At 32.8% G+C, this 24,342-nt stretch overlaps 1 protein-coding gene and 1 long non-coding RNA gene across 2 annotated transcripts; one reads left to right on the top strand and one right to left on the bottom strand.

Annotated features, from left to right (window-relative positions):
- The first annotated feature begins 1,325 nt into the window (after positions 1–1,325).
- On the top strand, positions 1,326–16,254 carry LOC128183926 (S-adenosylmethionine decarboxylase proenzyme-like). The gene is given in 13 exon segments (XM_052853158.1): positions 1,326–1,364; positions 1,366–1,445; positions 4,952–5,038; positions 8,888–9,014; positions 9,709–9,811; positions 10,286–10,330; positions 11,779–11,821; positions 12,807–12,861; positions 13,286–13,366; positions 13,522–13,614; positions 14,094–14,168; positions 14,416–14,496; positions 14,853–16,254. Coding segments are annotated over 13 exon segments (1,032 nt in total). The 5' UTR covers positions 1,326–1,340; the 3' UTR covers positions 14,991–16,254.
- A 3,889-nt stretch (positions 16,255–20,143) lies between these two features.
- LOC128186152 (uncharacterized) lies at positions 20,144–21,496 on the bottom strand. The gene is made up of 2 exons (XR_008243901.1): positions 21,366–21,496; positions 20,144–20,466 (listed from the first exon to the last, which is right to left on the bottom strand). It is a non-coding gene; the product is annotated as an uncharacterized LOC128186152 (long non-coding RNA).
- Between the last annotated feature and the right edge of the window lie 2,846 nt (positions 21,497–24,342).

Consider the following 24,342-nt stretch of genomic DNA (forward strand, 5'->3'; position numbering starts at 1 on the left):
ATCACAATATCTGTACTTGTAACTTTTTTATCTTGACTGAAGGAGAATCACATGCATTACAGGTACATGCAGGTACATCATTATATATATTGACCGAAGATCAAATGATTTTTCATGTGATCAAGAGTAAAGAGAAAGAATGTACTTTAAGATTCATATATTAAACAGGTACACATGCAAGGATCTAGAGAAGGGGTGTTCATGCCCCCCCCCCCTTTTAAATTCAAATTTCTTTAAATCACATTATAAAATTGCCAAAAATATACCTCAGCCCCTCCCCTGCAAACTCAAATGTTGGACCCCCCCCCCCCCCCCCCCCCCCCCCCGGACAAATTTTCTGGATCCGCGCATGCAGGTACATTGTACATGTGCACTGTACCTATAGGATTTTCCTAGGTGACTTTTGTGATAGTGATAGCATGAACTACATGTCAAGGTATCTGAAGTGCATGGTGCACATTTTGCGAAGTGCTTACCTTTGGATGAGTGGAGAAATAAGGTCACCAGAATTTTCAAGTGCTGAGCTCTTTTGGCTAACCTCTGGCTGTCTGTTAGCATACATAATTTTTTTATGTACATGTATGATGGAAAATCAAACCCCCACACCAGCTTTAACCCATTTCAGCTGAGTATGTCCCATTGATAATTACTATAACGCCCAGATGTTAATTATCGTAATAGCTATAGTCAAATATGTCCCAGATGATAATGGACTAATAGTTCTTGTAGATATGATAGATAGATAGATAGATAGATAGATACACTTGAAAATTCCCAATATTACTTCTAAATTATACGCCTAACTCAAATTTGCTGTCCAAGTCCCATCTCCCAGGGTTTATAGTATGAAAAAATCTTAAATCTAAATTCTCATGTGTTAATTTATTGCTACAAAAAATTAAACACATTAATTTCCATGTTTATTGTCTGAAATTAGACTTCCATTCAAGTTCCCTCTATACCCATGCAGGTTTATTCTACATGAAGAAACTTAAAAACTCTGTTTATGAAGTTGCTTCATTATATTTCACAAGTTTCAGCTATATATGATATATATAAATTAACTTTAGGTGTGTGTTATAAGGGGTGTACTGGTGGTGGTATAGGGAGGGACCACTGAATCCTTTCTGGCCAAAAGGCATACATGAATAATCATTTTGGCAATTAATTTGAAGGATCTTAATAAAATTTACTTATATGGTTGGTAAGTCATTAATTTTCTTAGATAAGATATTTAATGTGCATTCATTCCGGAAAAATGTCGACCGTACGGATATAGTCCAGTGCTAGACGTTGACGTCACAGTCGAGTTCAAGGTTATCTTCCAAATTTTTACAGGCATGGCAGGTGCGAGCTCGCAAGTTTTTTTTCGAGGGTACAGAGAAACTGCTAGAAGTGTGGTTTAGCAGTGACAGCGAAAGCCCAGATCTTCGGGATGTTAAACAGTTAGTATCTGCTATTTTTTTCTGCACTGGCTTTACATATAACCGCATATACTCACTTTTAAACAAGTTTAGTTCCTATCGCCAATTATATTGTAGCTTGTCGCTGTTAATATTAAAGTGTGTAAAATGCCTGTAGGACATTTTTTCATTCATTAATTTATTAAATTTTAAGATTTACAACAACGAAGGAAAGAATTGTAAAATATTTCGTAATCTCAATGATGTGCAAGAGAGTTGATCATTGTTGCCGGGTTGTACATGTTTTGGTGCGCAATAGAAAATTGTAACAGTTTCTGACAGATTGTGAACCTTGAAAAAATCTTAAATATTAAGTATTTTCTTTTTGTTTATAATATTCATGACAGATTCCCAACTCTCAGCTAAGTGGAGGAGTTAACAGATTTATTAATTATTAAATAAATAAATCCAAAGATAAAAGTAATTAATTTATTGATAGTTAAATTCCTTTACTGTGTACATTAGCGCATTCCCTTGGAATATGGTACGTTTGAATGAAAGTTAAGCATGGAAACCTATTAAACTTCCTTATTTACGCAATTGGCCATCTAACGTTACCTAATAATCCATGTTAAATGTTTGTAATGTGTAAATATGTCCCTTTTACTTGATTGTAAGAACAAGATCACCCTTTTCAGTTTCTTTATTGATTTCGTTAAACATGCCAACATGCAGTTATGGTATGAAAAGAGTTATTTTTATCCTTGCTAATAGGAATGGAGTTTGTATGACCCAGATTTAAATGTACATTTAGAATGCCATGGGCCTGTACTTTTTCTGTAGTGAGAATCTGAGAATGAATTTGTTTTGAATTGTTGAATTTCACTGATGTAAAGAAAGAAATCATGCAGAGAGGAGAAAAATTGAATTCAAAATCTCATTTAATTTTAAATGATTTGCATTGCTTAAACTTGTCTGGAGATATTATCTTTTTAAAAATTACCATAACTCCTACCACTCTGCACTGCATTTAATGTGCAGAATTTATGAAATATGTGTTTATATACTGGCTCGCAAAATGCTGTGAATGAGTTATTTAATAAATACAATGTCATTTTCTTGGCTAAATTTATGTTTAACTTGCTTCCATAAGATCTTTCAAATTGTTGTTTTCTGTTATAAATGAAATCGATAATTCTATGGATTTCTTTTTCTACCAATATTTCATTATCAGAAATTTTCATTAATTTAAAGAAGATGTAAAAATTTTAGTGTTTGCCATGCCCTATCTTAAATTCACAAATAATGAACACAAGAACATTGAAAGAGTAGGAATGTGCATATACAATTATTAATTTTGTCATCAAGATTTTGGATGTATGGTTGTAAAAGAGCAAAAGCTCTAATAACTGTCCATTTTTATTCTATTGTGTATAACTTTTATAAAATACACAATACATAAGTGTATAAAAGATATATTGAATCCAACTTGGACCCTCTAAGGCATAAAAGTATAAACAGATGTACTAGTATATTATAGTACATGAATTTTATTGATATATTTCTCTGGATTCCCAATACTAAATGAGTTAAAATTGGATCTCCAATACTGCATGAACAAGTTAAGATTTAACATCCTATTGAGAATCATCGAGAGTAAAGAGCATTGAAAGTGAATTAGATATATATAAAAACTTTCAAAACCCCCTGTGTGTGTATGTTTTTTTTGTGTGTGTTTTTTTTGAGTGTTGAATGTTGAATTATTGTCTACTTTAAAACTTAAAAAACTTTGTTTATTTATAAATGAAATTTTTGAATCAGTCTGTTCTCCTTGAACATTTGTACTTTTTTCTCATATTTTTTTTTCTCTAATTTGTACTGTACATGTACCTCTGACTCTATACCTACACTTGTCAATATTTATATATATATGTACCTCATGTACCATCATGTTGACGGTTTGAGTGAAATTAATTGAATTGAATGCATGGACAAAGGTAGAGGAGACAGAAAATTAACATAGGACTTGCAATCATGTTAAATGGTTCACTTGGGAGATAAGGAGTCTAGGACATAGACATAATTATATGAGTACATGAACCGTACTTATATAATGATAAGGTGAAACACGCAACCGTAAATAACTTACAGATTATTCTAGGTAATGTTAGAATGTACCAGCACTTAATTTATAGCAACTTGATCATGATACATCTTTCATTATGTATTTTTACACGATTCTTAAACAATCTGACTATTTAATGTCCTGATTATAAAAATTGTTAAAAATCACCATGTATATATAAAGGTTAATTGATAAGCAATGACATAATGTGTCAACACATGGTACAACACAGATTATTGCTTTGAATAATACAAAGACAATTGCAATTAAAGGGGCATGATCACAATTTTTCACTGTTTAATTTCTATAATATTTTTCTATGGTATTTCTAACACATAAAACAAAAAACTTGAATGTTATAAAATATAACTCAAGGAAGAAACCAGATGCAAAGCTCTAGAATCTTATTCATAAATATAGATTCTGTCATGTTCTTAACTTATTTTTTTCTAATTTGATGTAAACCACTCATTGACAATTACAAATTAAGTGTTGCAATGTTATCATCAGAGAAGGCGTATATTTTAAATGTTTACAATCAAAGTCTATGGGATAAATGCATATTACGTTTTCTTTTTGAAATGTTCATTAATCGTTTTTTTTTTTCCTAGTATATTTTTTCAAAGTGGTAGAGAAATATGCATGCTTGCATGATTACAGATAACAGGGTTGTATAATTTTGGACATTTTCTAGCAGAAAAAATCTGGCACCAGTCTGGTTTGCTCCAGTTGGGGGAATACACTGTAAGATTTCAAAAAATAAGGAATAAAACTTTGTAAAGAAACTAAATGTGCATGCAGGGAACAAAAATAGGCGTTGGCCATGTGTTAACAATTGTCCTGTCAGCTTACTTACGGGGAAATAATAGAGTCATCAAATTAAAAGGCTTTGTTTTATTGTTGAAACAAATCAATACATATGTTGGGCGTCTGTATATAATGTAAACATGTTGTGTTGTTATGCGCTTAGTAGGTCACAGTGCTAACTGTGTGTGCGTGGCCTCTATTACGATGTACATCCTTAGGATGCTGAAATTTGTCGATGTGTATAGTTTTCATTGTGTTTGAGATACAGAAAAAGTGTGTTTTTCAATCCATGATTAAATTATTATTTTTTAATATTATACATAATCAATATAATGCATACTACTTACATTAGAGCCAGTGAATTCAGAATTTGTGTTGTAAACATGAAATTTGTACATTAATGCATGTACGAGGTATTCTTCCCTGTTAATTTAAGGTTTATTTTTTTTAATTTCTCCTTTCCTTCCTCCGCCCCCTCTCAAATAAAGAGAAAAAGTATTTCTAGAATAGAATATGAGTTATACTTGTACATGTATATATAATAACTGGAAAGTAATACTGAGGTATTGAGTAACTGTCAGTAGTTTAATGGGTTGTTTTGGGGGTTTTTTTGTAGAGAAGAGTGGGAGAAATTGCTGCGGATTGTTCGATGTGAGATCATTAGCAAAACCAGCAATGCTGACATGGATGCATATGTCCTCAGGTAAGAGTTTATTGATTCTGTCACTGATCCAAAATCATCTGTTATGTGCCCAGAATACTAGTCTGATCCGTTGTATTAACCTTATTTCATTATGACAAAAAGAGTTATATGTACAGGGATTTCGTTATAGGATATTCATGCCTAAACTCTTAAAGATTATATTCTCCCTTTTTAGCTCACCTGAGCTGAAAGCTCAAGTGAGCTATTCTGATCACTTTTTGTCCGTCGTCCGTCCGTCCGTCCGTCTGTCCGTCCGTCCGTCTGTCCGTCTGTCTGTCCGTCTGTAAACTTTTTACATTTTGAACTTCTTCTCTAAAACCGCTTATCCAATTTCAACCAAATTTGGCACAAAGCATCCTTATGGGAGGGCGAATATAAATTGCAGAAATAAAAGTCAGATCTGTATTCAAAGCGGAGAAAACCTTGAAACTGTAAAAAAAGGGGGGTGCATTTTAAAAAATCTTCTTCTCAAGAACTACTGATTCCAATTCAACGTTGTTTAGCATAAATTATCCTTATGGGAAGGAAAATATAAATTGCAAAAATTAAGGTCTAATTATGTTTCAAATCTGAGTTATTACGAAAATAATAATAAAGGAAAGGCGTGTTTCAATCAGTTTTTAAAATAGCTTCGGATTCGGCATTCGGTAAAATGGGTAGACAAGACTTGGCCTGGGCAAAACAAAAGATTGGCAGTTATTAATCTGCCAATCTCATTAAAATTTCAGGATATTTGATGGACCAGTATATTTGTATTTGCTGTAAATATTGCTGCAAAATAATGCGTATTTGGAATTGACGATTGCCGATCTGCCCCGGCTTTTATTTTGCCACGGCCCAGGTTTGCGTACCCATTTTACCAAGACTCGTATTCCATACATCTAAAACGAGGTTCTTTGTTTAAAGCAGCCATGACATTATACGAAAAAGGGTCGATCTGACTATGATGAATTTGCTTGTTGTGCAACAGTTCGCGAATGAAGGGAGAGTTTTGAAACATGCAAAATGTATTTGTGCCGATTTTGTGAAGTAAATTGAGGCTAAATATTTCAATGCGTTGACAGTTTTCACACATGACGTTGGTGTTAACTTGTTCTGATTTTCGTTTCGTTTTCATTATTTATGCTTTGTAACCTGGGAACTATCGTCTGTATTTCGTGATTTTTACGTATCAAATCAAACAGAGACTTCGGTAAATCAAACAGTTAACTGTTTACCTGCGCAAATTAAGCAAAATCTGATGTATCAAAAAAGTACTGAAATACAATTCATTCTATCGGTAATTCGGCATTATATTTTGCGTAATGGTATATTAATGCAATAGGTTTTGTTGAGATGCTCGGCATTTTCTCGAGTTTATTCAGTTTAAATAGAGTTTGATATCGCTGTCGGAAATATGTAGGTATATACATGTACATGTATATATATGATTCAATTCGAAAAAATAAATTGTGTTCTTTATTTGTTATAGTGCATGTTTCTTGTGTTTTATATAATTGTTTACAATTTCTATTTACTAACCATATTTGAGTGTTAAGCTTCGAATTATAAGCAAGATACAGAGATTTGCTCACAATTCTATGTTTGTACACAGATCTTAAAAACTAAAGATTAAAAAACTAAAAAAATTTCAATATTTATTAAGAAAATTTTCAAAGTCTCTTCTTCCAGAAACCAACTTTAACAACTTATTGCATTGTAAACTTAACCTTTTTTAGCTCACCCGAGCCAAAGTCTTCTCAAAAACTATTAGGCCAGGAAAGCTCAAATTTGAGTGGAAGCATCCTCAGATAGTGTAGATTCAAGTTTGTTCAAATCATGGTTCCCGGGGGTAGGGTGGGGCCACAATAGGGGGATCATGTTTTACATAAGAATATATAGAGAAAATCTTTAAAAATCTTCTCAAAAACTATTAGGCCAGAAAAGTTCAAATTGAAATGAAAGCATCCTCAGGTAGTGTAGATTCAAGTTTGTTCAAATCATGATCCCCGGGGGTAGGGTGGGGCCACAATTGGGAGATCAAGTTTTACATAGGAATATATTGAGAAAATCTTTTAAAAATCTTCTTCTCAAAAATATTTGGCCAAGAAATCTCAAATTGGCATGTAACCATCCTTAGGAAGTGTAGATTCAAGTTTGTTCAAATCATGGTCCCTGGGGGTAGGGCGGGGTCACAATGGGGGATGAATTTTTATAGATAGAAAAAATCTTTAAAAGTCTTCTTCTCAAAATTATTAGGCCAGGAAAGCCCAAATTTGAGTGGAAGCATCCCCAGATCGTATAGATTCAAGTTTGTTTAAATAATAGTCCAGGGGTAGGGTGAGGCCACAATGGGGGATGAATTTTTACTTAGGAATATATAGAGAAAATCTTTAAAAATCTTCTTTTTAAAGAATTTTTGGCCAGAAAGGGTTTAAACTTGTGTAGAGGCATCCTCGGGTAGTGTAAATTCAAGTTTGCAAAATCACAGTCCCTAGTGGTAGGGCGGGACCGTGATGGCGGTTTGAATTTTTACATAGGAATATGAAGAGAAAATCTTTAAAACTATTCTGGGAAAGTGTTCGGTTCAAAACTCAGTACTTAGTGGGAAAGCAAAGGTTATGCAGATTTAAGTCTGATGAAACCATGATTCCCTAGAGAAAAATGGGGCCATGAAATGGGGGGAGGGGGGGGGGGTATATAGGAATAGAGACAAATCTTCTTACAGGTACAACAACAAAAGGGGCTTGGTATTTACCAAAAAATAAGAGGTTGATAAAAATTGGCAGATTTTCAATTTTTTTTAGCAAGATCTACTGTACTCAGTTGTCAAGATATTTTGATACTGTAATGCTAATTTGATCAGAATTAAGGCAATTTTTGCTCAGGTGAGCGATGTGGCCCCTGGGCCTCTTGTTATTTTTAATATTCAATGGTTGACTAAAAGTGAGCTAGATAGTTAGAAAAACAACTTTTGTCCAATCAATATCCTTTTATGCTGCAAGTTGAGGAGCAGTATTGATAATCATATCATTCCGATGAGTGCTTTCATATGAAAGCATTTTCAGCGTATTGCTGACTCTATGGTTCAGTTGAAATTACACCAATGAATAAATTTCTGTCAATAGAGCAAATATTAAATGCCCATTGACATATTTCTAAATTTTAAGTATCTGGTAGATTCATTTCACAATAGGGGTTGATGATGTCTTCTTTTGACTATCATCTGTATTCTAAAATGTTGTCGCCACCTGCACCCCATTCCCACATAGAGAACCAGATCTACCTGTATTTTACCTGTATTTCTTCAAAATGTTGGCTAAGACTATAAATCAGCAGGTCCTGTGATAAACAACTGTGTGTTTAGGATTGTTGATACAACACTTTGACAATTCTATTTTAAACCTGATGTAAAATTTAAAAGTGCTTTCCAATCAGAGAGAGACATATAGAAGTATACCAGAATATATTATAAAATTTAATGAGGAATTTATTAAATCAAAACAAGTTCACAATCATACTGATGAGTTTATTATGTAAATTAACAGATTTACTTGCATAACGTCACCTGGAAGGGAAATTAACATTTTATGGGATTAATTTTTTTTTAGGAATATAAGGATGTTTGGAATGCATCAAAAATGGGACATAAGTGTACTTCATTTTGAAATTATATTAACTTTTATAATCTTATAAGTTTTCTCTAATTCTATTACACTTTGTCTAACGTCTTAGCTCATAAGGTTAAAGCATCAGCTACTTTAATGTGCTGTTTCTTTTCACAGTAAAAAAACTGAACTCCATGATTTGTAGTAAACATTCCCTAATATGGTGCTACATCAGTTCATGCCTTGTACGTGTGTCTTTCAGTGAGAGCAGCATGTTTGTGACAAAGTCTCGCTTTATTCTGAAGACGTGTGGTCGGACCACCTTACTGTTGGCGGTAGAACCTCTGATACAGCTGGTCAAGGAACAGTGTGGATTCAGCAAAGTCCTGGTGGGTAGTGTTGTGTAGTGAACGTCTAGGTCAAGTTCGATACTGGGTACAATCGAGCAATTTTCGACAGAGTTATGGCCCATGGACGTAGAAAAATTCCAGTTAATTGCAGTTTCTGCTCATTTTCTTTGCATAGGATAAACATATTGAAATTAAATTGGGTATACAGGTTTATCATGATAATATCTAGGTCAAGTTCGATATTGGGTACGATCGAGCAGTTTTCGACATAGTTATGCCTCTTGGACATAGAAAATTCCAGTAATTTGCAGTTTCTACTCATTTTCTTTGCAGAGGGTGCGCATATGGATATAAAATTTAATATACAGATTTATCTATATAATATCTAAGTCAAGTTTGATTTTGGGTATGATAGAGCAATTTTCGACAGAGTTATGGCCCTTGAACTTAGAAAAATACCAGTTATTTGCAGTTTACGTTCATTTTCTTTGTGGATGTTTCCAAGGGAGGGGGGCATAAATGTTTCACAAACATCTCTTGTTGAAAAGAAAGGTTTTGTTTGTTTGTGTCATATGTCTATCAATTGGTTGGCAAAACTTTCAAATTTTATCCTGCTCACAGTAATTTACTGTATGTATTATACAAGATTTTATAAAAGGTAGTGTTAAATGCTTGTAACCAAAATAATCAAGCAGACACAGGTTCTTTGTAATGATTACATTTACTTTTACAGGATGTGTTCTACTCAAGGAAGAAGTTTGCCAAACCAGAACAACAGCACAGTATTCATCAGAGCTTTGATGAGGAAGTCAGTCACCTAGATAAGCTGTTCAAAAGTACGAGCCTTCTGACTTCACCGGCTCTATCAGAATATGTTAATTGTACTTCCTAAGTGTTTTAGATCTTTGATGGAACCTATCAGTTATTTGTCACACAAAAAACTGTATAGTTATTAACAAAGAATGTTGTAAATTTTACTTGAACGACTAAGTTTAGACCCAAATGTTCATTATACTATGAAGAGTTCCCTTATGCATAAAAATGTATGTTCTTAATACAGATTTCATAAAAAGGAGAGATAAAAACAAAACAGCAAATCCAACATTTGAGGAGGTTTTGAATTTTAACCTCAAAAAAAAATGTTAAGAAATTAATTCTTTTTACATGATAATGAATCTGTAGGTTCTTCGTTTTATTTAATAGTTTTATATTAGGTAAGTACTTAACATAAACCTTGGAAATAAAAAGTACCGGTAATCTTTACGTTGATCAAGCTGCTAAATACCCGGTAAATATTTTTCAACCAAAAGGTCATTTTCATCTGGCAGGGATCTATAGTGTTCCGGATTGGTATGGTACATGTAATAATTTCTTTGCCAGTATTATTTTTAGTTATTTAATGCAGATATTAATTCATCCATCAAATTTGATTATTAAAACTCATAGCTCATTGTAATTAATAGCGAAAAAAAAAATTAATGCCTTTTCATATTAATTAATATTTGTTACTTTCATACATACACAGGTATTGTAACATTTTTCTTTGTTTTACAAAGAAAAATATCAATTATATGTGCATGCACCAAGTTTTGATAGCTAAATTCATCTGATCATACTAATAAATGATATCAATTACAAATGCTTTTATTGACACACTGTAAATAAATTGCATATTCATTAAATTTGTTATGATAAATTACTATGTAGTATATAGATAAAAAATAGATAAAAATAAATAGGGAATAAGAATAAACTCTCATGATTTTATTAGAGGTTTGGATGAATTTTTGTAAAATATTTTTTATCAAATTTGAAAAAAACACCAAAAAACATAGTAGAACGCAGTGATTAATAGGGCCAGGTTTATGTGCCAGTTAAAAAAACACAATCGACCTAAAATCCAAAAAATATGGAAGTCCTTAAGATGATGGGGGACACCTCCATTTTCTGACAAACTTATAATCAAAATGAATATTAAAATAAAGCATAATTTTATATACTTTGCCCCCCCCCCCCCTTCTAAATTGTTACTTACATCAAAATGATAATGCAATATTGGATTAGAGCATTAACAACAAATCTGTAAGTCACAAGTTCGAATATCGCAGTTGCTTTTAAAATTTTTACTTTTCCAATTAAAATTTAAATTTTTCAGTCAAATACATGTAATGTTAAATTTAAAGATTTAAAAACAATGAAAGTAGTTTGATTATATTGTACTTTTATTCCCATTGTAAAATAATATCGACAGGTGTCCCATATCACCTAAAGTAAATAAGTCTTCCCACATTTTGTTAACTACTCAGTTAATTAAAGTGAAGTCCTAAGGACCAGTAGATTTACTTTGTTATTTCCGTAATTTGTTATATCAGCAAAACAAATTCATGATAATAAATAGGGCGAATTATCTTATAATATACATGTTTTCTTCAAGATGTCTACAATTTATGCATACTGAGGCATGAAATAAGATACCTTCTCTAGAAACCTAAAATTATTGGAAGGTAATACATGTATATAGGTATTTGTGAAAATTAAATTCATTCAAACAATAATTATTATTTCAATTGCTTTTAAAATATTTTGTTATAACAGATTTAAATTTCGTTATTGTTTACCTCTACCAGACTCAAAATCAATTCTCTATATACATATAATTTGTTGTGACAGAGTTTTGTTATAAACTAAAAAGTTTTGAAGAATTTTGCCAGGGACCCCACAAAACCCCACTTTATCTGAGATTTTGTTATACCAGTGTTGGTACTAAATGAGTTTACTGTATTTTTTTTATTTTTTTCTGTAGATGGGGCAGCGTACACATTGGGTAGAATTAACAAGGACTGTTGGTAAGTTGCTCAGTTTTTTATTTTATTTTGAATGATATACAAAAAGGACCCACGAATTTAGAATTGTTTATGTTCATGTAACATTAATGTTAATGAGATGTAGTTTATTAGATGAATGCATTATTTCTGATATAGATGTAAATTCCAAATTAAAAAAGATTTCAGCAAGCTAATATTAAAAAAAGAACAGAGGAAAGAATTTTTTTTATTAATCTAAGTAACACAATAATGAAAATCAATAAGTCAATAAAGGAGTATTTTTTTAACCTCCCATTTCTAAAACTCAGGTTATAAATCAAGTTTGATTTCAAAATTTAATACAGAAAATTTTTCCTCCTGCTACAATGGTCCTTCAGCATGTAGAATAAGATTAATATTCTATTTCATTTTGTAACAGATGTATACATGTACCTCTATTCTCATTGTCCATTTGGTGCATGATGACTTTAAAACTTTTGACTTTGTATTCAGTGTACAACAAAGAAATTTTATTATTTCTTTGTTCCTTACGAATAGGTGCACCGAAGACCTACAAGGGCATCGAGCCATGTCGCACCTCTGAGCGTGCTCAGATGCAGCACGGTTATTACAAAATGCACTGGTTTGAAAGTAGAGCTTTATTCATAAACCCAGTCTCCATTTGAACAAAATTTAAATTTAGATTGACCCTATCACATGACCTGATCACATGGCTGGGGTTCAGATAAGCTATATATCAACCAGACACGTTTTGTGGTAGCCAAGGTTGTAATCTCTCATCTTTCTATTTTTAGATATATACATTCAACATATTTGCACATGTAAAAGATCTATTAAACAAATTTTGAAATTATTTCTTTAAAAAACAAGTGGTTATGTTAATTCAGTTCAGTGAAGGTTAATATATATTGTCAGATTTTTTGATGAAGTTAAAGGTAGAAGCGAGACCTATTGACTGTAGCATCTTCTGTGTACTGTGTTAGTAATCAGTCTTTACCTCCGACAGGCACCTGTACACCATGGATGCTGTAGGAGTTATGGAACCTGACCAAACAGTGGAAATATCCTTTGTGTAGTAATATTTTGTATACAGTAAAACACGGTTATAGCAAACATGCTTAAAATGAATTGATACTTACAGCGAAGTGTTTTCATTCCCTGTGACTTTATTACATGTTGTAAACTTGATGGATATAACTAATTTTACTCATAATGAAGTAAAATTGCCTGTCCCTGGAACTTCGTTATAAGCGTGTTTTACTATGTATGTAGTTAGCTGTAATGTAATAAGTTTGCTCTTTTGCAAAACATCCAGCATTGCCATTTGAATACAGAGTTTGGAAAATCAGTACTATTTGATTTATCGGTATTATGGAATTTTATGGTTTAAACATTGTACTTGATGAAACGGATCAATGTAATGACTCGTGGAATTACATAGTTTGGTATTGAACACTTACTTGATGATTTCCTTAACTTGAATACCTTCTAATGTGGGAAATGTGTCCAGACACGATGCAGATATTTACCAAAAAAGTGTGTAAAGATGGACCAGAGGCAACCAAGGTTAGAACATATTAGATGTACTAGATAAAAAGAAAAAAGGGAATTCTTAAAGACACAAGAATATGGAAAGTCTTAGTTCAATCTTGAATTCATGCAACGTTGGTCTCTATTGTACAAAGTACTGGTACATTGCTTTTGCTCTTTTCTGTTTTCAGAAATCAGGAATTTGTGACATAATTCCGGGCGTCCAGATTGACGACTTCCTGTTTGATCCATGTGGGTACTCCATGAATGGTCTTCTGCCAGGGGTAGGTACAATTAGAAAACCTATATACACCTTTCTTCATCCTCTACCCAATGTGATTGATTTTCCATGAAAAATTGGTGGAAATAATAGTGTACGCATATATTAAAGAATATCAGTATATTTGTCAGCCACTGGCATTTGAACAAAATTGAAAATAGAAGTTGTATGGAATAGATATGCTTTGCACATGTACCATATACTCTATTATAAAACTTTGACATTCATTTATTTATAAATGTATTGTACAAATTCACTCCAAATCTTGGCTTCCAACAGAAGAATTTTAAAGATACATACCACTTCTAGTTGTAAGGAATTCTTTACACATGATCAAGCAGTTCTTAGTTATTTTCCTTAATGGTTGCCTATAATTGCCATTGTGTGTTGAAATTGGTACTTAGGTTTAGGAAAATAACTATTGAATTGGACAAGAACTGTGGTCAATATTTGCCCATTTATATATAAATTCTCTTTGTACAGGGTTATTACATCACTATCCATGTCACACCAGAGCCTCACTGTTCCTATGTCAGCTTTGAGAGTAATGTTCCACAGGTATTTTTCCCTTTTAATTATACTCTGCTATATAGTTCTGGTTTGTTTATTTGCCTGCTCTTTTTTCCCTTTAACTTGAATAGAAGGAAATTAAAATGTTTCTTTGTCCAAATAGACATCAAAATTGAGTTTTTAAATCAATAATATTTTAGTGCATTTCATTCAAATAAAATTCTCACTTTTCACTTGGTTTTTTTGGATTTTATATAAAACAAACTGAACACCCTTGTTTTTTGTTTGTTTGTAGGAAAACTACATGGAACTAATGGAGAAAGTGTTGAATACGTTCAAGCCTAGCAAGTTCTTGATGACTGTTTTTGCAAATAAGGTAAGATATGTAATTCAGCAAAATTAAGCTTCATTTAGTAAGGTAAGAGGAAATATATATTGACACAGTAAAATATCCACAGCCCACAGTTTATCAGAGGGAACTTGCATATGGGAATCTTAAATTGGAATTTCAATTTAAGCAGATTTAGCTATTGTGAAAGAGTACTAATTATACATCTATAAATTTTAAGAATATTTCCTTTATATTTTTAATCAGGCATGCTCAATTTTCATTACTAAATTGGTTTGTATATTTGCTTGAAAATGTTTTCCAATTTTGTTTTCATTAATCATTATTTGATTAATTAAATACATCTTGTTTTTAAACTAAATAGAATTGATTTTCCTTTGAAGGAGTCTATTGCTAAAGACAATCACAAGCAGCTGGAGAACAAGGAACTGGTTCCCGGTTACACACGGGCCGACCACCAGTTCTGTACCTTCAAGAACTACAATCTGACCTACTCGCACTTCACTCGCCCCATCATCTAGGGAATGGGGGCCGGGGGTGAGGGGCATGGATGCTGGTGTACCCTGACCTTACAACCCCCGCTTTCCTGGTTCAAGGCCGTTTGTTTTTCTAATATTGTATTTTTTTTGGCCTTGAACTCTATCATATACATTGTGTTTCTTTGGATTTCACATCGTACTGCTTTGAAATTTAGACTTAGATTTTCATTCTTTTCTCATAAACCTAGATAAATGGCCTTTCATTCTTGAAACTAAAAGGTTTTTTTCCTTGAGTAGAATAGAGTTATGTTTTAATTTATTGGGGATTGTCTATCAAAATGTAGACTAATGGGTGAATATATCTAACACTGCATGTACATGAAAATACAAAGGAATTTGAAATTTGGTGGAAAAAGTCTATACAAAATGTTGTCATTCAATTTTGTTTGTGATAAAGTTTTATTTGTGCCATGTTATTGTATCCTGAATTTTTAAAAGAAGTTTTATAGTATTTTATCTTAGATTACTTATAGGAAATTACATGTTTGATACCAGAAAAGACTATTACTCTATTTATGTATATTGATGAAATTAAGAATGATTGATATTAAAATGTTAAATTAAAACTCATTAATGTTTTATTGTCATATCTAAATAGCATGCAGAAACAAAATAAATTGCTTTTTAGCAGCTTCATTTGCTTATAGTGTTGATTAATGTTTTAATACATGGTTAGAATCGACTTGACATGTTGTAATGGAGCCTAGAGCTTTAAAGCTGACACGTACTTTAGTAATCATTTATGGTTTTTTACTTGCATGCTAAATGCAAAATAAACGAAAATAGAATAAATCCAATCATTAAAACAATAGATATAAGATCGTTTTATAAATTAAAATTTGTGGGCGTGGCCTAATTTGTAGAGCCTATACAAAGTTGTGATTTTTGAGAATTTTGCAACGGCATGCTTTTTTCATATAATTGCCTGGTATTTTTTAAAATGAATGTTTAAACTGCTAAATTGTTTTTTTAATTGTTTGTGTATTTATTAATTTTGTTGCATCATTTTTCAATGTTTTGATACATTGTATTACTTAAATAATTTGATTCTGATTATCAACTGTTCATTTCATTAAAAAGAAATCGAAAACAAGAGTAGGCGGACATACCAAAGAGATAGATTTGTAACATTTTGAAAAATCTTTTGATCAATTTTTTTCTTTACTCTCTCATTTCATTATTTCCATATGACTAAAATATTAACCTTCTTTGCTTATCTTTTACTTATAAATTAGCTAGAAAAGCGTTTTTGTGTTCTTTCAGTGAGACCACTAACATCAGGAGAGAGTTTGATACCAGGACAAAATGCTTCCTCTCCATGAAAAAAGTGACCCTCCTCTTAACTTGCACCTGTCATTGTTGTCCAATCTTTCTGTTGAAAATTATAACTGCACATGCAAGGCAGGCTGTGGCAACTGTAACCATATTCTTGGTTTAATGTATTTATCATGCCATTACAAAAAATTAGAATTAAAAACTGTTCCATCAATTATTTCAAAAACACCCATGCCCCAGACCTGGCATATACCCCAAAGACTTCATGGTGTTAATCCAGAAGCAGTTGAGGACATTCAAGTCCAGGAATTTCAAATACAAAAAGAAAGAGAACTGATGGAGTCAATTCAAAATTTTATTGTCCTTTACAGCAGCCGACGCCTTATCAAAACATCATTTACAATTTAACAAAACAGTTAGAACATTCAAATTCACTACTCTCCTGCCAATAACCATAGATATTAAGATTGTTGAGTCAAAGGTTGGACCAGTACCAAAGGGATCAATTTTTTCCTATCAACAAAAAAAAAGTGAAAAACAAACAATCAACAATCATCAATAATGATGCTTATAGCCCAATTGCCCCGACTATGATTTTCCAGTTTTAGTGCAGAATTTTGGAGATGTCCTTACAATGGGTGAAAAGAATGTTTATGATGGGCTGTATGTTTCGAAAAGCGAAACAAGAGGCCCATGGGCCACATCGCTCACCTGAACAGCAGTTCCTTGTAACATTCTATTTCGTAGCATATGCTTTTTCTATTTTAAACATTGAACCCCTTTCTGGGACCCCAGTATTGGTCCGAGGTTTATGGTTGGCTCTAACAACATAAATAGTAACATAGGAATGAAAATGTGTAGCACTGCGGCGGGACCGCACGTACACAGCCTGAAAAACTGAACGTAGAAGAGTTCCACATCAAGAGGTATACCTCTCAGACTGTACAGAACAACATCAAGAAAGATAACTCTTGGTTCCACTACATTAGATTGCATAGTAATCTCACAAACTGTAGCATTATAGTTCTCGAGAAAAAACTTTTTAAAAACATTTTCAATATATCTTTCTATGTTAAACATTGAACCCCAGCTTGGGGCCGCAGTATTAGTCCAGTGCCAAAGCTTTATTTATTTGGAATCTACATTATTTAAGGATGCTTGCATAGTAATCTCAAGCTGAAGCATTATAGTTCCCTAGCAAAAGATTTTTAATCATTTTCCCTCTATATTTCTATGCTTAACTTTGAACACCTCTTGGGGCCCCAGTATTAGATCGAGGGTCACGGCTTTTATAATTTCGAATCTACACTATTTGAGGATGCTTACGTAGTTATCTGACAAATTGAAGAATTGTAGTTCTCGAGGAGAAGATTTTTAAACATTTTCCATATATATTTCTACCTTTAACTTTTAACCCATCTTGGGTCCCCAGTATTAGTCGAGGGGTCACTATTTTAAAACTATCGAACCTACATTATCCAAGGGTGTATGCATGATAGTAATCTCACAAATTGAAGCATTGTAGTTCTCGAGAAAAAGATTATTCAGCATGTTACCTTTATATATCTATAATAAACTTTGACCCCCCTCTTGGGGCCCCAGTATTGGTCCGGAGGTCACTATTTTACCAATTAAGAATCTACATAAGCCAGGGATGCATGAATAATAATTCTACAAACTATAACATTGTAGTTCTTTCCCAAACTGTTGCATTATAGATCTTGAGAAGAAGATTTTAAAACATTTTCCTATATATGTTAAAATTTAAACCCCTCCTGGGGCCCCACTTTTTTTCCGGGGGTCACGAGTTTTACAATTTAGAATCTTCACTATATGTATAATCTTTTGTGTAAATATTGGCATTTTTGGTGCAGTAGTTCTTGAGAAGAAAATTTTTAACCATTTTTCCTATGTAGTTCTATGTTAAACTTTGAACACCGCCTGGGGCTCCAGTTTTGTCCGAGGGTCACGATTTTTACAATTTAGAAGCTTCACTATATATACGAGCTTGTGTGTTAATATTGGCATTTCTAGTGCAGTGGTTCTTGAGAAGAAGATTTTTTAATCATTTTCCTATGTATTTCTATGTTAAACTTTGAACCCCGCCTGGGGCCCCACTTTTGGTCCGAGGGTCACGATTTTTACAATGTTCACTATATATACAAGCTTTATGTAAAAATTGGCCTTTCTGGTGCAGTGGTTCTTAAGAAGAAGATTTTTAAAGACACACACCCTATACTCACTGTTTCGCAATTATCTCCCTTTTGAAAAGGGCTGTACCCTTTGTTTTAACAATTTATAATCCCCTTTCCATAAGGATGCTTTATACCAAATTTGGTTAAATTTGGCCCAGTGGTTTTTGAGAAGAAGTCGAAAATGTGAAAAGTTTACAGACGGACGGATGGACGACGGACAACGGGTGATCAGAAAAGCTCACTTGAACCTTCGGTTCAGGTGAGCTAAAAACACTACAGATCAATCAAAAAATCCTTTTTGGAAAACAATTCGAAAATCTAGATTAATATCACCTTCCTTTAAAAGAATTTGTTCTAGCTAGAAAGAAGGACCATGAAAGTTTGGCTGAAAATTTACTTTCTACGAATAAAATTCAAACTGCAGTCATGCAGTTTGGTTTAGACCATGAAAATGAGGCTGCAGAGTCCTATGCCTCTCTGACAGGGAACAATGTTTTTAAAGCAGGATTTGTTATAAATCCTCCATCAAGTCATCTTGGTACTTAATTCAGCAGACAAGAAGGTCATTGACCCAAATGCTGTTCCTGTGTTTGGACTCCTAAAGATATAATGTCCTAACTCAGACTCTTTTACAAATCTAAAAAACTTAAACTTGATAAACAATATTTATAAACTGAAAACTACACATGAATACTATCACCAAATTATGGGGCAAATGGGAATTACTGGGGCACTTGGTCTGACTTGTTTATTTGGTGCCAAAATGATTTTCATGTAGAGAGAATACTGACTTCATGCCAGGAAAGTGGCAAGAGATGAAAGAAAAACTTGACACAATTTACTTCACCTAATTTCTACCAAAGTGTGTAAAACATTGACATGATTGTGTGAAATAAGATGGTAAAAACGCCACCTACCCTTACCCTTAAGCATGAATCTCTGCTTAAATCATAATGAACTGCAATTTTTATATAAAGATTGTAATTTACAACTTTATTGATAAAATCAATTATGGTTTATAAAATACTGTTGTGAAGATTTTATGAGGCAAGACTTAAGCAAATTTACACTATCGGCATTCTGACAAAACTTAAGTTGCAATATATCTACATTCATATTCAATTATGCAGAATGTTTTTTTACTAGAAAAAGTAACGATTTGTTTCAAACTTCTTAATTATAAATATTTGGTTACATGCAGGATCATCATACAATAGCACATTACCACAGCAACATATATAGAATATACTGAAAATACCGATATTCAAGCTAATAGAAATATTAAACCAACAGACATAAATGCAAAGCGAACAGAAATCATCATAAAACTGAAGACTCACATAAATAAACAGGTTGCGTTTTGGGAAGCAATATGGGTGGTACCCGATACGCAACGGATCTGCAGATATCGATATTAAAAGACCCTGTTTTGTTTTTAGCAGCAACAAATATAATGGATCGGACTCATTTTGTATCATTCACCAGCGCCGAATTACTTTTAAATAGTTGTGGTATTTGTACATTGTCTATGTGAAACAAATCCATTGTTTCGTATTTTAGATTGGGATTAACTTGGTTTGTTGTACGTAACTTTAATTTTCTTTTTTTTTTTTACTCCATATGACTTTCAAAACAACCATCATAAAAAAACAAACAATTTATGAAAATGTTCATAACATTTTTATTATGTTCAAAACTTTTACAATCAGACGAATGGTGTTACTTCGTCCCGGACCATCATGGGTTCAGTTTTGGTCAGGTATTTCGGAACATCTTCTCTGTCTGTTTGAATCCGTACATGGATGCAGTTTTTATCCTTATCTTCGAAGCAGAGGAGTTTGATGTAGTACTCCATGTTGTCTTCAGTCGAGGAAGTGACGTAGCTCAAAGCAATCTTACGCTCTACAACAATGTCGCCCAACTGTAAGCCTGGAATCACACGCTCAACCATTGCCTGGATGTCTTTTCTTGCATCGAGCTCCATATTTCTATAAAAAGTGATCAACGTACATTAAGAATTTTGTTCTTTTACAGTAAAAACATTTATAATGTGCATGTTAAATGACAACAATTTGCAAGGATTTACACTAAAATGCAGTAATTGTAAGAGTCGATATCACTATTTGAATGTTTTAAAGGCTTATTATCACGGTGTAATTTTAGCAAAACCTTTTAATTCAAAGCATGTGTAAAAAAAACATTTGTTTTATAGTCAAAAAATAAATTAAATTAGTTGTTCAATAAAGCAACAAGAACTCATAACTTCTAATGAAATAACTGTTTATTTTGGTATTTTGTAAATTAAAAAAATGTAGTAAATACTGATGACATAATAAGAAGATGTATAAAAATGGACGTCTCTATATATGTGTTCGTGGAAAATCAAATCAAATAATAATATCATCCTCGGTGATGTTTTGAAAAATCTAAGTTGATCAATAAAGTACCTTAATTATTTTCAAATGCATGTATTCAATCTCTCATGATGTCGAAACATATTACGTCTTGACGCAAAAGTCGTTAGGTTTTGCGTTATCACAGATTCACAGATCTGTCACAATATATCAGTTAGTTATGAATATGCGCAAGGAAAAAAATCTACTAATGTTCTGAATTTGGCAGAAATTTATTTTTCATGCAGTGTATCATACAAATAATGAAGAATTTCATTTATATATATATGCTTATTTTCCGATATGTATTAAAAACGTTCCAATTCACAGGGAAATTAAAATAGAGATCAAAAAAGAGACATACACTATGTCCTGTTAATGTGCTCCCTATTCAAAGGATAAAAAATCTTAGTTTTTTTTCGCGAAAAATGCATTATTCATATAATACATGTACATATTACAGCAAGAAAAAATCCTGCAAAATTAAGACTTACCTTAAAGGTTTTGTAAGACTTTAGTTTCTTTCACAACGGGACTTGAAATCCTGTAAATAAAAAAACATTTGTTATAATTATGTAATAACATCTTATATTATATAGTAAAACACATTTGATATACATGCAGACAACAAACAAGACTTACCTTTAGCAAGAATCTGTTAGTTTCCCTTGGGTTTTCAATACAAACGGGTATATATACCTTTATGTTCTTGTTCAAACGAACATAAATTATTTAAAGCAATTTGAGCTGTATTTTTCAGAATTTTATTTTGCTGTAAAAACCTGCCAAAACTTAAACTTTTATGATAAATAAGGTTGGAAAAAATCATAAATTTTTGTCAGAGGAAAGATATCTCCTCTATGGAGCATATAGCAAATCAATTTTTGTACAGGACGACAATAATTCAATTTCGCTCCAATTAAGGTTTCTTAACGGCCCTTTTCAGAAAAATTTGGCGAAAAGAAATCTAAAAACCATGATATTTTTGATAATTTAGTAAAACATTTTCGTTAAAAAAATTCTTCATGAAAATTGCAGCTCATATTGCTTGAAGAATTAAAAACTCAAACACATATGTAGGAACTGCTTCGCCTGCGTCTGTGCAAGAGACCTCGAACAATAAAGACAGCAAAAAATGGCCTCTCCCTTTATATACCTCAATTTTTCGAAACTGTATGTTGTTGCAAAATATTTTCTGACACATAACCATCTTTAGCAGAATCTGATTCCCCCCGACCGTGTTTTTTAAATAATCGATCGCATATATACACCCTGATTAGCCGCCGCAGTAGCCCCGCCAGCGCGAAGCCTATGTAGACCAAACTTTGACTTGTCTAAGCCTAATGATGTTAGCGCACCAAGATCTAGAAGAATCTCTCGAGCTTTTGTGTAAGATAAACACTTATCGCCTCTTAAAACATATGTATTGGAATTCTTACAATAATTTACAGTGCTAAATAAATATTGGTCAGACTGATCGTTTATCTTAGCAAAAGAGATATATTTTCTGGTCATTTTTACAGAACATGTTATTTCATCTGTACAAGAAATAATAACAGTAGTTCCCTCTCTTTAACGATCCGTCTTGCTTTTGTGAATAAACAGAGTCATATAATTGTCACAAAAACAAATATCAGATCTCTTCAGTTGAACAAGTTCCGAAAATCTTAGAAAACCAGCATAGCTTAATAGACACATACAACATGTTCTAACATCTAATAAAGAACACGATTCACTGCCATAAAGACTACACAGTTGCTTCAATATATTGGAGGTAATCGGTTTTTTTATTAATTACTTTATGTCCAATGGTTCTATGGCAACCTTCTCTAACCGATATTGTAAGATCTGATGCACAAGGATTAGGAAATTCCGCCATTTTATGTGCCCAGCTGATTGCATAGAAAGCGTCATCTATTGTTCCGGTAGTGTTACAATTATCACCAAGACTTGTCAGATTCAAGGATACATAAAATTCCGTGGCAGGATGAAAGGAAATATTATGCAGTAAACACCACGTACGAAATTTTGTAAACGCATATCCATACTCTTTCCTTGTATCATCAGCTTTTGATTTCAGGCATAATTCCGGAAGTTTTTTCACAAGTGGCTTTAAGGATGCATTTGAAGTCGTTCAGGGTGATTTCCATTTTGTGCTTTTAAAAACATCTGAAAAACTAAATAAATGGAGTTGTTAATCGACCATGCTTGGATGTCCAAGCCTTGTCGCTCTGAAACCATGCTGATAAAAAAATCAGCCTTGTATGTTCACCCCTGACCTTGCCAGCTTAAATAGAACTATTAAATGCTAATCAATTGCAAGGGCCTTGTCATGACTTGTTCCTCGACCTTGCCATTTTCTAAGTTACCAGCCTTGTCGAACAGAACACACAACTGTAAAAATTATATTAAAACATGAACTCAGACCTTGCCTTACGTGGCCTTGTCTTGTATTTTTCATCTCCGCAGAGTCTTACTGCTAACACTCTCGAATTAAAACAATCAGAACCAAAAAGACAATGCAAATTTTCCCCGTGCTTAAAACATTTTGGTTTGGTTCGAATTCTAATACATCGATAACACATGGTTTATGGTGTGCCCTCACCTTTACACATAATAATGTGATTAATAGTTTGACTCACTTAACTTTTTGGGCGGTACTAGCTAATTATTGTCTAAACGCCAGTTCTGTGTAAACGCATCAACTGCTTCAGACCTTGGATAACAAAATAGAGAAACTATAATCGACAAAACTAAAGAACTCTTCTGTCGTTTGCCAGTCTTCATAATCAATCAAATTAGAAAAGTAATCTGCTTTTGTATTTTCGTTTCTAGGGATCCATGAAATACTGAATGAAATAGAATTAACAATACATTTCGAAAAAATATCTAATGCCAATTTCTGTAAATGAATTTTAGTACTGCCACTTTGTACAATCTTTACACAGTTTTGATTATCTGTGTGCCAAAGTAACCTTTTTCCAATAAATGCGCCTGCAAACGATTCTTAAGCTAATTGAGTGGCTTTGAGTTCTCTTCACGTGGAGCTCATGACAGATTCATGTTTAGACCATGTTTTGTGAAAAATCTTTTCATTGACTTCCACCGTATATGCACCGACTGTAATGTCACTGGCATCTGAAACACTAAAGTAACTGGTAAAGAATCTTGAATCAAGCGTTTTTTATTCAATTTCTCAAGTTCTGGAACCAAAACTGCAATTCTTATTTTACTGCTTCTGGATATAAAAGACTAATAAAGTGATCCCAGTGATTCTGCTCTCTATGGCTAAATAAATGTCTGGTCATTAGACTTGTAACGTTACCAACAAATCTGGAAATCCGTCAATAAGAAATTTGATTGAATCATTAGCGTCGGCAATCCGTCTATGTGGTAAACTAAGCAAATATAACCTGGAGTCCCAGAACAGGCCTAGCCACTCTAAGCATTGAACAGGCTGAAAGATATACT

Source organism: Crassostrea angulata, chromosome 5 (genome assembly GCF_025612915.1).
Source record: "Crassostrea angulata isolate pt1a10 chromosome 5, ASM2561291v2, whole genome shotgun sequence".
NCBI lineage: Eukaryota > Metazoa > Mollusca > Bivalvia > Ostreida > Ostreidae > Magallana > Magallana angulata.